The sequence below is a fragment of the Pararge aegeria genome, chromosome 10 (genome assembly GCF_905163445.1).
Source record: "Pararge aegeria chromosome 10, ilParAegt1.1, whole genome shotgun sequence".
Classification (NCBI taxonomy): domain Eukaryota; kingdom Metazoa; phylum Arthropoda; class Insecta; order Lepidoptera; family Nymphalidae; genus Pararge; species Pararge aegeria.
The window spans coordinates 17,583,447-17,598,763 of NC_053189.1; the positions used below are offsets into that span (position 1 = coordinate 17,583,447).

Genomic DNA, 15,317 nt, shown 5'->3' on the forward strand with positions numbered 1-15,317 from the left:
AACTTCTTTTTTCGTCGTTTGTGCTACCTATAAGCGGTATTAATTGTTCACATAGAAAAAAACAATAAAAGGTAAACCATTTTCTGTTGTTTGTCTATGATACATTAAAAACCAAAATGATTGACTTTGACATCATAATATTCCATTAAAAAATTAACTTTGGTTCTAATAGGACAGCTAAAAAAAAGTTTACTTAATGGATTTTAAACACATAAATGTTACATTGTGTTAAAGTATAAGAAAATAATTCTGGTCTTACAAAAGCGTGTTTTGGTCAGTCTATGACCGACTCGTTTTACGAGTGAGGAAGCCGAATTATTCTTTGAACTATACCTTCATATATTATAATGAGCTATAGAGTTTGCTTGTATATTTGAAAGTTCGGAAACATGAGATGAGTGAGTAAACATGAGTTCGGATGAGAAACATTTATCTCGGAAAGTCCCTTTAAAAATAAAAGTGCGAATAAACCGTTTACTGAGGTAGAGGTAAGGCACGTTAAATTACAAGGAAATATCTTCTTCAATAAATGCTTTATGAACTTTTTTTTTAAATTGACTTTCATTTCCTTAGAGTATGTTCAAATATACAAAAACTTTTAGTTTTATGATATTAGAAGGTATAGATCGTGGGGATAGTTTAATAGCATGTGGAGAATAGGGTATTAAAAAACATATTTCTTTTAGCAAAACAGACTTTTTATTTACAAAACATCATAATACAAATATTAACAATCTACTATCTAATAGTCGCTAACTTTACATTAATAATTAAACTAATAATTCTCGTGGAATGTAAATTTACAAATCATAATACTTGGGCGGCAAGATGTTAATTATACCTATTATTTTAACATAATACCAACAATTAAATAGCAAAAAAGGTAGTATTATGTTGAAAAAATAGATAAAACACTGTTTATTCTATCTAAACTAAACAAAATAAGAAATAATATCACTAATCACTCAATAAATAAATCGGTAGGACGGATTGCATTCACTAATACTTTTGTAACCTAAAACGAACCAATTACAAATAAAAAAAAATTCTAAGCGTAAAATTTTCTACGAAGTTATATACAGCTTTTAACCGAAGTTAATCCAATTTCGTATCTAACGAACAAAAAGGATTTAAAACATAAACCCTAAATGGTAACGAGTATTATGGTACCTAATTAGTTAATCTATAGATAATAAATATCCCTGTAACTAAATACTAACAGATAAAAAATTTGGCAATATTCTCTTTTAAGTTTCAACATCGAATCTCGTAATTAACACTACTATAGACAATAATTAATAAATAATTCGTCACATTTTCGTGATATCCTACTATTTTTATATTATTATAGAACACTAAACGTACCGGGCTATTGTAAAAGTTCGTATAAAGCTGCTATGTAAGTTTGCGCCATTTGTAGGGTTTCGTATTTGGACAATTGGCGATCAGCTCCAAGCGAAGGTAAGTGTCCACGGAGTCTGTCGAAGGCTTTGTTTAGATTCTGCATCCTTCTTCTTTCCCTGGCATTTGCTGCCAAGCGCCTTCGTTTTAATACAGCTGCACTGGTTGATCTGCCTCTTCTTTTTCCAGAACCTTCTAAATCCACGTCTTCCGAGCTATCTTCTAGCACTAAATCGTTTGGTAATCCTCTATAAGCTATATGGTTTGGTGATTCTTGGTTGCTGCCATCCATGGATGGGGTAGGCTCCAAACTAGACCGGCCGGAGTCAGGCGACCTTGGCCACGCCAAATAACACTCTTCAGTCGAGTATTCCATCATGACATCAGTTGGGAAAATGTCTTTTTCGGTGTACAAAAGTCGATGTCCGTAAGTTTCGGCGGCCATTTTGAAATTTCACTACACAGGTGTTCACGCTACGAAATTCCGTAGGGTTCTGGCGCTCCCGTTTACCTGTTCCCCTTATATATTTTCCAGGTTTGCGGGAAAGGGTGAGGCGTAGTTTTTTACACGGGTGCGTAAGGGATGGATTAAGGCTTCGAGAGGGTAATTTGAGGCCAATCATCATTAATTATTTCTTCCCCGGGGCAGTGCGTGTGCCGCCTTTACGGTATTGTATGTTGCATTTTAATTCCGTAACTATTTTGGCCTTTTGTAATAGTTATATAATAACATATTTTTTAATATTGAGGGCATGTTAAAATGTGGTACAATGTACCACAATGTATTATTTCTTGGAGGTTACGCAAAATAATTATACAAAGAAGCGTATTGTACAAAAAAACTTTTGCTCACCAGTCCGCCTAACTGGTACCCCATATAACCTACTTTAAAGTAAGGAAGTTTTTGTGTAAATAATTCGATCGATATACAAAAGTTTCATTCAAGGCTATCTCAATAAAAAATTCTTTAACCACAAACGTTCTATTTGGGTAAAGGAAAAAGATAAAACGGTTGTGTACGATTGACGCTAAAATCTAGTTATAAATGACACAAGTAGCTTTAATAAAGGAAATACCTGGGTTGAGTTTTCTGCGGCCTTCTTCTCAAACTAGGGCGCGTTTGGAACTTTCATCATCTTTTTCAATAAATATACTACGACAATACACACACACATCGCCATCTAGCCTCAAAGTAACCGTCGCTTGTGTTAAGGGTACTGAGTTTACTAATGAATATTTTTATGAAAAAATAATGTTATTTATTAACAGTTTTCAGGTTTTACTATGAAATTGACTAGTATAATAAATAAAAAATAAATTAAAGATATATAAGTATACTATGACACACACACATTCGACTCGACTATCTAGGATAGCTCGAGGATGCTCCGGTTTCGGAGCAAAACGTGCGTAGAGAGTTCATAGCCGAATATCTGTTTGGTGTGGAGTATAAAGATTAAGGAAATTATAAATTACACGTTCCGACTAAACCGACGGCCGACTGGCGCAGTGGGCAGCGAACCTGCTTTCTGAGTCGTGGCCGTGGGTTCCATTCCCACAACTGGAAAATGTTTGTGTGATGAACATGAATGTTTTTCAGTATCTGGGTGTTTATCTGTATATTATAAGTAATTATGTGTATTATATTCATAAAAAATATTCAACAGTTATCTTAGTACCCATAACACAAGCTACGCTTACTTTGGGGCTAGATGGCGATGTGTGTAATGTCGTAGTATATTTATTATTTATTTAACCATAATTAGTTAAAAGTCCACGCTGATGTCGTAGAGCCCTGGGGCTCATCTCATGGCGAGCTTTCGCGCTCCCCCCTCTCCCCCAGTGACGCCGTAGCAACCCTCAGAGGGTTATCGGTCCTGTGTCCTTCCGAAAAAAACAAATGACACCGTACAGATTCTCCTGCTTTTTGCGGAGTATAGCAAATAAAGCTGAAATTTCATAATATATCATGGAATTACGCAAAGTAACGCCTGCTTCTATCCAATATTACCAACCACTACATCAACAAGGCAGGAAACATGCAAGAAAAGTTCGATTTTTAAGGTTATTGGAAGGAGATGTTTTTAATTATTTATTTGTTACTATGTAGCTGTTGCCCGCGATTTTGTCTGCTTTTGATTTTGTTTTTTGGCGTGGCATTCAATTTAGTTGTAGTTCTAAAAATAATTTACGTATTCAGTAAAGCTAAGCCTTAAATGAGGGTTTGCTGCTGTCCGCTGAGGAGTTCTGTCCTCTATCTCCAACCACATTCATCAGAACTACACAAAGTTTAAGCACAATTAAACACATATTATAACCTCCATGTACAAAAACAATTATTTAAATCGGTTATAATTTGTCGGAATATTTACAATAAATATAAGCCATCTAACTGTTCACTTATACCCATGGTATCCAAAATGCTGGCGCTATTGCCCCTTTGAATTGCTATGTTAAGGAGATTAAGACCGACGTCAAACCCACTAACCCCCGGAATTGTTTTGACAATCGGAAGTTGACCCGGAACGGGATAGCGGTCCAACCCTTGCTGAACGTGTACTGTTACAATCAGTCTGTTTTGTTAGTTTTTTTTTTTAATTTTTTGTGGTCCGATTATTTCAGTCGACTTATTTTATTGTATCCCGTTACTTGCGGAAAAAAGATTTCGAAATTTTTGTTTCCTATTAATATGTAATGAGACATTTTGTAAAAATAAAAGCTATCTACCCGGCGCCACATCTCACAGTTTTAATAGTTAATAATTGAGGAAAATACTAAAGTATCCTATTTTTTTTTTGTGTATAATGGTAGTTTAACTATATTTTGAGTGGACCTTTGAGCGTTTCGGAAATTTGTATGTGATTCTCTCAAACTGACGTAGTTTCAGCCTTCAGTGTATTTAGCGTAGCGTTATAACGATGAGGCTGACGCGGACGTGTGGGTTACCTCCTAAAGTCTAATAAATAGAGTTAAAAAAAATGTGCTAGTTCTCCGGACGGCCTTCTTAGCGCAGTGGTGGCGCTGTAGTCGTATAAGTGAGAGGACACGTGTCGATTCTAGGCGTGGAAAATTTGGGAATACCTTTACAATTTTATATTATTTCTAATGCTTTAGCTTTTTACGGCTTTAGCCGTGATCCGTGGTTGTTTTCTGGTCAGAGTGGGAGGCTTCGGCGGTGGCTAGTTACCACACTAACAAAAAACACGTCACGCCAAGCCATTTAGCGTACTAATACGATGCCTCATCCATACCAATAACAAAATAGTATGCATTTCATATTTTAGCATACCCTTTACAGGCTTACCTGCGGAACCTGTGGAAGTTAAGAATTTAAAAAAAACCTGTTCACGTATCTTTGGACTATGAAAATTCTGACTTAAAAATAAACTAAGTCACACTTCTAGTAGGGTATTGATATTATACTCTGTAGCAACTAGGCCACACAAATCTTAAAACAACATGTCTACAAATATATTTTTTTATATAATCGTGTACAGTTCGACCACAGAAACAGGTCCTTTAGACCGCGCACGTTTTTTGTGTTGGCGCGAAACCCGAGCCGCGTTGAAGAGTTAATGGGGCGTAAAACGATGCTAAAACAGTCAACCAGCCAACTTGACGACTTCGCTCGAAATATTTAGACGCATGACAGTTTCGTGTCAAAATAAGATCGGTTTCCTTGTCTATCGAAGATGCCCGCCATTGCTAAAATATCTTCAAAAACAACCACTTAAAATGTATATTAGTAAATAATTGTCATCTGCATATCGTCTACGAAAGTAACATAAGTTATTTGGGACTGAGTAGGTACATCCTACTCCGACTATTAAATACTAGCGGACCCCCGCGACTTCGTCAGCGTACGAGTCAATCGAGAAGCTACAATATGTCTAATGCTAACATCATAATTATCGTGGGTTTTACTAACTATGTACCTACTATTATTTTAGTTGATACATCCATCCATACATCCATCCTCACAATCTTTCGCATTTATAATATTAGTAGGATGGTATGCATGCATTCGATCGTTATCCCATACGGGTTGCCTGATGAATATTTTTATGAATTATATACATAAATACATAGAATATACATACATTTAAACACCCAGACACTGGAAAACATTCATGCTCATCACACAACGACGACCGACTGGCGCAGTGGGCAGCGACCCTGCTTTCTGAGTCCAAGGCCGTGGGTTCGATTCCCACAACTGGAAAATGTTTGTGTGATGAACATAAATGTTTTTCAGTGTCTGGGTGTTTATCTGTATTATAAGTATTTATTTATATTATTCATAAAAATATTCATCAGTCATCTTAGTACCAGTAACACAAGCTACGCTTACTTTGGGGCTAGGTGGCGATGTTTGTATTGTCGTAGTATATTTATTTATTTAACAAAGAAAAAAATTTAACAAACATTTTCCAATAGTGGGAATCGAACCCACGGCCTTTGTAACTTTGTATTATATCTATGTAAGCGGTGATAAAAAAGGCGAAAGATTTATATGTTTTGAAGGGGAACCAGAGTTCAAGCGAGTCGCTGGGAGTCGCTGAAAACAAGCGGCCCAGGACCGTGGATTTTGGAACTCTCTACAAAAGACCTATGTCCAGCTGTGGACTTCAATCGGTTGATGTGATGATGATGAGTGATGAAGCGGTGATAGCCTAGTGGTTAACCACTAGGCTATCACCGCTTCGGATTCGGCTTCGGATTTCCTTTCGTGAAGACCAAGTTCGAGCCCCAGCACCACTGACTCTTCGGAGTTATGTTCGTTTTTATTTAAGCAGTTTAAATATCACTTGCTTTACCGGTGAAGGAAAACATCGTGAGGAAACCTGCATGCTTGAGAGTTCTCCATAATTAAAATCAAATTCAAATTTCAAATATTTTTTTCAAATTAAAAATAAAATCGTTTATTTGCAGATTGGTTTACATTGTTGGTACACAAAATATAGGAACAAACAATCCGCCTTAGATGGCATGCAAAAAATATATATGTTCGTACACTAATTCCTACTTACTATAATAATACTATTCTAAGTCAATCGACATTATTAAAATAAGAATACAATTTAAAACTGATATCAAAATTACAAATATCTAATCAATTATTATTCATGTCAAATTATAATCACAGTAGATGTCAAACCTATAATATTGTGTCTGTTAAATATTCTTGGATGGTATAATAACATTTCCCAATAAGTAATTTTTTTATCTTATCTTTAAAATCTACAAGATTTATGTTTCTGTTGGCTAGTGACGCTGGCAATTTATTGTCACAATATCACTTGCTTTACCGGTAAAGGATAACATCGTTAGGAAACCTGTATGCCTAAGAGTTCTCCGTAACGTTCGCGAGGGCGTGTGACGTCTACCAATCCGCATTTGGCCAGCGTGGTAGACTACGACCTAAACCCTTCTCATTCTGAGAGGAGAAACGTGCTCTGTAGTGAGCCATTAATGGCTTTAAGTTCTTCTTTATCTCGGCGTCAGTCGGCGGACGCTTGACTCCGTCATCTGCAGGCGCGTCAGACTCATCGCTGTCTTTATCGTCATCTTCTTCCTCCTCGCTTCCCTCGTCGGAGTTGGGCGGCGGTGTTGGCGCTTATATATTGGACGGCGTGGCCTCAGCCACAACTCTTTCGTGGCGCATGACCACCGAACTGGACACCGCCTCATCGCCCCTGGACATCTGCTCATAGTACTCCTTTACATCGCTAGCAAACTCTACGCCTTCGCTTTCACTCTCCGAGTTCACAATCTCAACTTCGTTCTCCAAATGTGCTTTTTGTCCGCTTCCTGATGCAACAACTTCGACCTCTTGCTCTTGCGCTCTGCCTCCCCTGAAAAATATATACGGTTAATGCTTATTCTTCAACATTATCACTAACCATTACAAACCTATTGCAATTACCACACACTCATTCGCTGGAGACAACTCCAAGGAATGAACCATTCTCGAGTGCTAATAAGACCATTCAACAAAAGGGCCGCCTCTGAGGCATTAGTACTCAACAGAAAAAACCTATGCATCCTAGTGCGAGCGCTTACGGGGCACTGTGGGCTTAACAGACACATGTTCAACCTAAAGCTGCAGGACACAGATCTATGTAGACTCTGTAAGGAGGCTGCGGAGACGTCGCTGCATTTGATCTGTTCCTGCCCCGCGCTGATGCATAAACGCAGCACTCTTTTGGGGAAGCACATAATGCAACCCGGATGCTAAACTTCTTCCAGCAAGGAAAGTGCTGCTTTTCCTGAAGGCGACCAACGCTTGCTGGGAGATCTAGACAGTGGCGTCACAATAGATCGTAGCCGGTTGACGTGACACCAGGGACCAGACGAACCTGAGCCGCAAGCAGAAGAAGAAGAAGAAGAAGAAGAAGAACCTTTGCCGTTATGTTAGATGATGATGAGGATATCTATGTAACAGAATCTTTGAACGAGATTTTCACTGTCATCCAAACGTAGGATTGATTTGAAACTTTGCATACATATAAAAGACCGAAGAAGATGAAAATATTAACACGCTTTGAATATTTAAGTTGTCTGTACCATTAACGAGTGTGTTTTTTTTCATGCAGTTTAATTGTCTATAAGTTTTTTTATACTTCCCACGTAAAAAAGGCTTTAGTTTTCTGTACCGTTAACGCGTGTTTTTTTTTTAAAAAATTTATGCAGTTTAATTGTCTATAAGTTTTTTTATACTTCCCACGTAAAAAAATGCTTTAGTTTTCTGTACCGTTAACGAGTGCTTTCATTTTTATTTTTTTTTATCCAGTTTAATTGTCTATAAGTTTTTTTATACTTCCCACGTAAAAAAGGCTTTAGTTTTCTGTACCGTTAACGCGTGTTTTTTTTTAAAAAAATTTATGCAGTTTAATTGTCTATAAGTTTTTTTATACTTCCCACGTAAAAAAATGCTTTAGTTTTCTGTACCGTTAACGAGTGCTTTCATATTTATTTATTTTTATCCAGTTTAATTGTCTATAAGTTTTTTTATACTTCCCACGTAAAAAAATGCTTTAGTTTTCTGTACCGTTAAAGCGTGTTTTTTTTAAATTTTTATGCAGTTTAATTATTGTCTATAAGTTTTTTTATACTTCCCACGTAAAAAAGGCTTTAGTTTTCTGTACCGTTAACGCGTGTTTTTTTTTTTATTTTTATGCAGTTTAATTGTCTATAAGTTTTTTTATACTTCCCACGTAAAAAATGCTTTAGTTTTCTGTACCAGTAACGCGTGTTTTTTTTTTAATTTTATGCAGTTTAATTGTCTAAAGGTTTTTTATACATCCCACGTAAACAAATGCTTTAGTTTTCTGTACCATTAATGAGTGTTTTTTTTTTATTTTTTATGTCTAGAAAATTTTTTATACTTCCCAGGTATAAAATGCGAACATTTAATTACTTAGTCTTTGAGCATTCGAAGCTAATCCAATTAATAATACCTACTTTAACAAAAATCCGTGATTTCGCGTTCATGTGAACGAACTTCTGAAAAATATCAGACCACCTGGGGAAGGAAGATGCACTGCGCGGAGCCACGCAACCGGCGGAATGAATGGATGCGGTATTTAGCTTCATCGTTCAAAAATCTGAATGTTGTTTGTTACGTCAAACATCAATAACTGTTTTTTAATTAAAAAGTTACAAATTAAATACATACGCTATTATTATACAACACGCAGAAGTAAAGTGATGATGTAAAACAAGATATGGCGTTATAAAATACCAAAATATATTATGAATTTATATTACAAGTAACAAATGGCGCAAGAATCCAGCTACAGCTATTAAGATCATTAACTATTGTCCATAATATCAGTAACCACTTTCCTACAATCTAAGGACAGGATAGCTCTATAGCTAGATTATACCCTATTTGACCTAGTTTGTGATACGTAATAGTGTACTCATTAAAAATTTCTTCTTCTAATAACCTTAGCCAATATTTTGTGAACATGAAAATATTATTAAATTAATAAATATACTACGACAATACACACTTCGCCATCTAGACCCAAAGTAAGCATAGCTTGTGTTATGGGTACTAAGATGACTGAAAAATATTTTTATGAATAATATAAATAAATACTAATACTATACTATAAACACCCAGACACTGAAAAACATTTATGTTCATCACACTAGGATTTTTAGTTGTGGGAATCGAACCCAAGGCCTTGGACTCAGAAAGCAGGGTCGCTGTTTACTGCATCTTAAAAAGTTATTCATCCAAAGCTTACAAAAAGAAGTTGATATCAACGATCAAAGACTTTGGATGGAAGATTAAATTGTTTATGCTGTTGCTTAGCTAACATAAATGTGTACAACAAGTTCTACCTGCAGCTTTGCCTGCGAATACCCACTGTATTCTTTACACCCACATAATGTGCAATTACATTAAAAAACCAATTAGCCATTAGAGAGAAAATATTATCAGAATGTATATACTATACGTACTGTAAGCGCTTAAAAACACGTCAAACAGTCGCTCTGTTGATTTACGATTTAAGGATAAACCATTACTTTCCCGTTTGTAATATTCATAAACATCAACCGTCGCGTAGAAACCGTCGCGTCGGTTTCGACGCGACGTCGTACCGGAACACTAAATCGCTTAGCGGCACGTCTTTGTCAGTAGGGCGGTAACTAACCACGGCACGGCCTTCCATCAGACCAGGCCAGGGAAAAATCAAAAATTATAAATTGCCAAATTCCCCTGCCGGGAATCGAACCTGGGACCTCCTACTTAAATTCACAGCGCCCACCGATGCGCCAGGGAGGTCGTCAAGTACTAGATTGTTTATAATATGTCATTGCTTATAATAACAAAGTCAAAGTCAAAGTCAAAGTCAAAAATATCTTTATTCAAGTAGGCCTACAGGTGGCACTTTTGATGCGTACATAAGAATTACACGGTAGTGAGATGATGGCGATAACCACATTCGTAAACTTAAAACCAAAGCTACGAGGGTTCCAAACGCGTACCGGTCTAAGAAGAAGCCCACAACAAACTTAGCCGGGTGTTTTTTTTTTTTTTTTTTCGTTATCACCATCTCACAATGCCATTTTAAATTATTAGAAGAGCAACCTGGTTAGAGCAATAATTTACACCCAAGCTTTTAATATTTATTGCGATTAGTAATACCGCTTCCAATGTTACTACGTGCCGGTTCCAAAGGGCCACCTACATTCGCGTATACAGTTACACCCACCTCTGGGAGCAGTGAGAACTGTATCAGTGGGTTCTATTCCCGGGTCACTCGGTGTCGTATGCAGACGGGTTTGCGAGGAGAAAAAAACTTCACTTCATGTTTTATATATCGAGTACACTTAAATATTATTTAAATATTACTTAAATATTATGTGGTAATTACGGAACACAGACTAAGCCATTTTACTTTATAAAAAACTATACTTTATAATACTCGTTTATTATTGGAATAAAATGTAGAGAGATCGACATATTTTATTGCATAGTTTTAGGGTTTAGATAATAACAATTATTTATTTATTTATATACTTACAAAATAACAAAACTTAAATACTAAATTTCCACTTAAACGAAGTCGCGGACTACAACTAGTATTATTGTTTCCATAATTCTTGTTGATAAATTTACGTAAACTTAGAAAACCCTTAGGTACTTATTGGTATTAATTTTATTTTTTTTTGCTCTTGACTGCAATCACACCTGATGGTAAGTGATGATGCAGTCTAAGTTGGAGCGTACTTGCCTAGAAGATGTAAATTATAGAAATATTTAATTTTAATATTAACATTTAATTTGATATAAAAAATATTTAGTTTAATAGTCATTTAAATTTGATTTAGTTAAAAGAAAGAAAGCGGTTAGTAATTAAAATATTGAATGCATAAAAAAATGATATGCATAATAAAATTATAGATTGTTTTATCTTTACCGTATTTTCTGTTAAAATTTTTGTCATATTGGTATTTGCCCTAAAATTAAACATTCATATATTCTGTATGAATATATTCTTTTTTTTCTATATTATTATATTTTATTATATATATATTTTATATTTCTATTTCTATTCTACATGCCTTTATATTCATATATATTTTTTTTTTTAATTCATACATTCTTTTAATAGGCCCGGGGAGACGAATTGGGCAACTATTATGTCTTCACGGGCTGCTTTGCTAAATAAATAAATAATTACTTTATTATTTATTATGATATTACTCTACCCAATTCCTTTACCTATTATCTAAATCTTATTAAGTCGACTAACCTATTTAAATAACGTTAGTTTCCCCAATAAAAAAAAACTAAATCTTTATTAAGTAATCTTTGCTGGAATGAAAAATTGCATGCCATAAAATATATGTAATAAATACCCCCATAATCACTCAATTTGTAAACAAAAATTATACATTGTTTGAAAACAATAGCTTAATGACTTATAAATATTCATATTTCAATAAAAAAAATGCCTCCCGATTACCTTCATAATGTTATCAAATCGAAGAGATTCACCTCAATGGCAGAGCGACTAAACAGAAAAGTTGCGCACATTTCAGCGTCTAAAATGTAAGACTGCCGATTGGCGCAGTCTTATTTAATATCTGAGTGTTGTATATCTGTATATTATTAATTTTTATGTATATTATTAATGCAAATATTCATCAGTCATCTCAGTACCCATAACACAAGCTACGCTTACTTTGCGCCCAGTTACGATGTGTGTATTGTCTTATTACCTATATTTATTTATTTATTTATTCAAGTAACTTTTTTGATAAACGAAGCTTGTAACTGATGTTGAAAATGTAAAGATTTATCTAGTGTCATGATTTTAAATATATTATTAAGTTTGTCTGGTTTAAATTATAGATGTTATTGTAATTATAAAATAATTAACTAAGTAGTTTGATTAAAAATATTTGTATATTGTCTTTTAAAAATAAAAGGATTTCATCTGAGTTCGCGTGGTCTGTTCGGTATTCATTCGGGTCAGTGCTGGGGAGGGGATTTGAGAGACCGAGCGGAGAACGCGATGTTCGAAGCGGCTTCCTTATTTTTAAAACACTTTGATTGGAACTTCGGAACCGAGAGGTGGTGTTAAAGAGTTGTATATTAATTCAGCTTGTCTGTAAAGTGAACTAAAATATATATTATTTACTGGTATTGGATAAGGTGTTTTCATTTTACTAGCAACTGTATATACATAAATGTATGTCAAATCAAAGCATAAGATTTTATATTTTTGTACATATCTTTAATATGTTATGTTTAGTATATACTATGTTTTATGTTTTTTTTTTTATTATTTTTTTTTTTATGTTAATTTAGTTTTAAGTCCTAATATTTAATTTTGTTTGTTGTACCACCTACTTATTTCTTATAACATTTTCTTGTATGCCTTTGGTTGCCTGGAAGAGATCGCTATTTAGCGATAAGGCCGCCAAATTGTACGTTCTACCTTATTGTGCTGTTGTATTTGTATCTCTGTAAATTTTCTCTGTGGTGTACAATAAAAGTGTATTCATTCATTCATTCATAAGATAGAAGGAGGTGCTACTTTGCGGAAATCTATGATATACCTAGTATGAAAATTAAGCTTAATTTGCTATACTCCGCGAAAAGCAGGAGAATCTATGTGTAATTTAAGTATTTCTTCAATCCTTATACTCCACACCAAACAGATCCTCGGCAAAGCAAATCTACTGATGAATAATTGGTGTCATTGGAGTATAGAAAATTAAACTTAATTTTCATAATCAAATCAAAGCATTAGGAACCCCAGCTCGGCGATTTAATATCTGCAGGTTATTTTTATTCCACTAAAAGTTATTCTTAGACTGTGGTATGTGGAGGGAGTAGGTAAGCAGTTATATGAACCCTATATCCGTAATCGGTTTTACGCGGCTTAGTACCGGGATAGTATATCCCCTGTCGGCACGCCATTCAGGCCAGACTAGAGAAAAATCAGTATCTAAAAAAACTAAAAATTATTATCTGACTAACATACTTTTCCATTACTACTTAAACAAAAATGAATTTTCATCTCCTTTCCATAATAGGGTACATTAGTATCCGGAACATTAAGCTGAGTCAGAACCTTTTTATTGGCCCGACACAAATCTTAGACTTAAGCTATTATTAAATAAGTACTACCTAAATGTTTAAGTTACTCCGTATGTAAGTCTGTTTGTGTGGTTCTGATAAATAAACAAATTCTATTCTATTCTATCACTATCGTGCTCTAGTGAGCACGTTAGTCAGCAACGTCCTATCCCATCCCAAATTCGAAAGCTTTTCAGCAACACGTATTTAGTAAGACAGGGTTTGACGTATAAATGATTACTATTATTTTATAATCTGGATAATTATTAGTGTGTCATAATTCGTAAGTATGTATGTAATAATAATACATCCCACCAATCAGATTGTCTGGGCTTTCCTAATCCTAAGGTTGCCAGGAAGAAATCGCTACCGTTTGTAACCTAGTATTTAAGTTTCCTCTTGTACTGTCTATTTTTCCTTTTTGTGGTGTATATACAAATAAAATAAGTTAAACTAGGTATGAACTATTTGTCATAAAAGCCACGAACTAGTCGCCCTGATCCGACATTGGAATAGAATACAGGACCTCGGGTCTGTAGGTAAACACAACAACCAATACCGATAAGACATACAAAGATTTTACGCAAAGATTCTTGCTCGCGGCTCGGTGCGTAAATTTTTATTTGACAAAACCACTCTTTATAGAGACCAATGTCCTATCTTTAGCTAAACGATTAGCTGTCGTTGCCAGAGAAAAATTTGTAACAATTCATATTATTATGTTAATTTAATACGAGGAGGACCGCACACTGAGAGGATGTTGTGCGGATGTTAAACGATTTACAAGCTATCAAATTATTTGCTACTTACTACTGCCTCCCAGGCAAAAAGGTTACCAATGAGTAGGTCTTGCGACGAGTTGGTTGTCAGCGCGAACTTTGGAAGACCGTCAAAAAGAAAAAAGTTGCTTATCTAGGGCATGTGCATGACAGATACAGGCTACTGCAACTGATAAAAATGGGCGAAGATGGGCTGTTGCTGGAAAGAGACGCATCGGTTGCAAGAGGAAGTCTTTGTTGCGCAACATTGGAGAGTGGACTGGGATCGCGAGTGCCGCCCAGCTGTTTAGCCTCGCGAGAGAAAAGGAAAATGATCAAAAACTGACGGCCAACCTTCACTAGTTGGAGAGGCACCTAAAGATGAAGATAAGTTCTAATTGTGTTTTTACATACACCTGGAGGAAATATCTATTTTATAAATTTAAACTTTTCGGAGCCGACAGGATAAACCAGGAAAAAGCAGTTAAATTCCATTATATTGTCGACGACTATTAATAGCATGTAATCAATCTCACGTAAATATCTATTGTATGTTAAAGTATTTAAATATTTCTGTGTTCTTATTAAGTAGTTACATGTGTTTGTTTATTTCTTTACATATTAATTATATTATGTTTGATGTATTTATTACTTTTATATATTAGTATGTAGTTATTCGCATGTATGTAGTTTAAAAATGTGTACCACCAGCAGTATTCTCCTCTTCTTTTTTCCTAATTCAAAGGTTGCCTGGCAGAGATCGCTATTAAGCGATAAGGCCGCCTCTTTTACTTCTTTCCTCATGTTTCTGTGTTTAACTTTTTTTTTGTTTTGGTAGAGGAAGAAGATTCTTTAGCAATGCAATGCTATCCCTACTCGTGATATAAATGCGGCAATGAGTTTGTTAGGAAATAGTTTTTGAAGTTTTTAGTTGGGTGTACCGAAGCATCCTACATCGAGTGCGGTGGTGCGACGCGGTGCGGTGGCGGTGTCCATTGAATCAATTGCGAACATCATCATGCTACAGAAAAAAATATTCGAATATAATT

At 35.1% G+C, this 15,317-nt stretch overlaps 1 protein-coding gene across 1 annotated transcript; it reads right to left on the reverse strand.

Moving 5' to 3' along the window:
* Positions 1-1,369: 1,369 nt before the first annotated feature.
* On the reverse strand, positions 1,370-1,846 carry LOC120627102 (protein atonal-like). The gene has a single exon (XM_039894951.1). The coding sequence runs from the start codon at positions 1,844-1,846 to the stop codon at positions 1,370-1,372; it is 477 nt and encodes a 158-aa protein (XP_039750885.1).
* Positions 1,847-15,317: the final 13,471 nt, after the last annotated feature.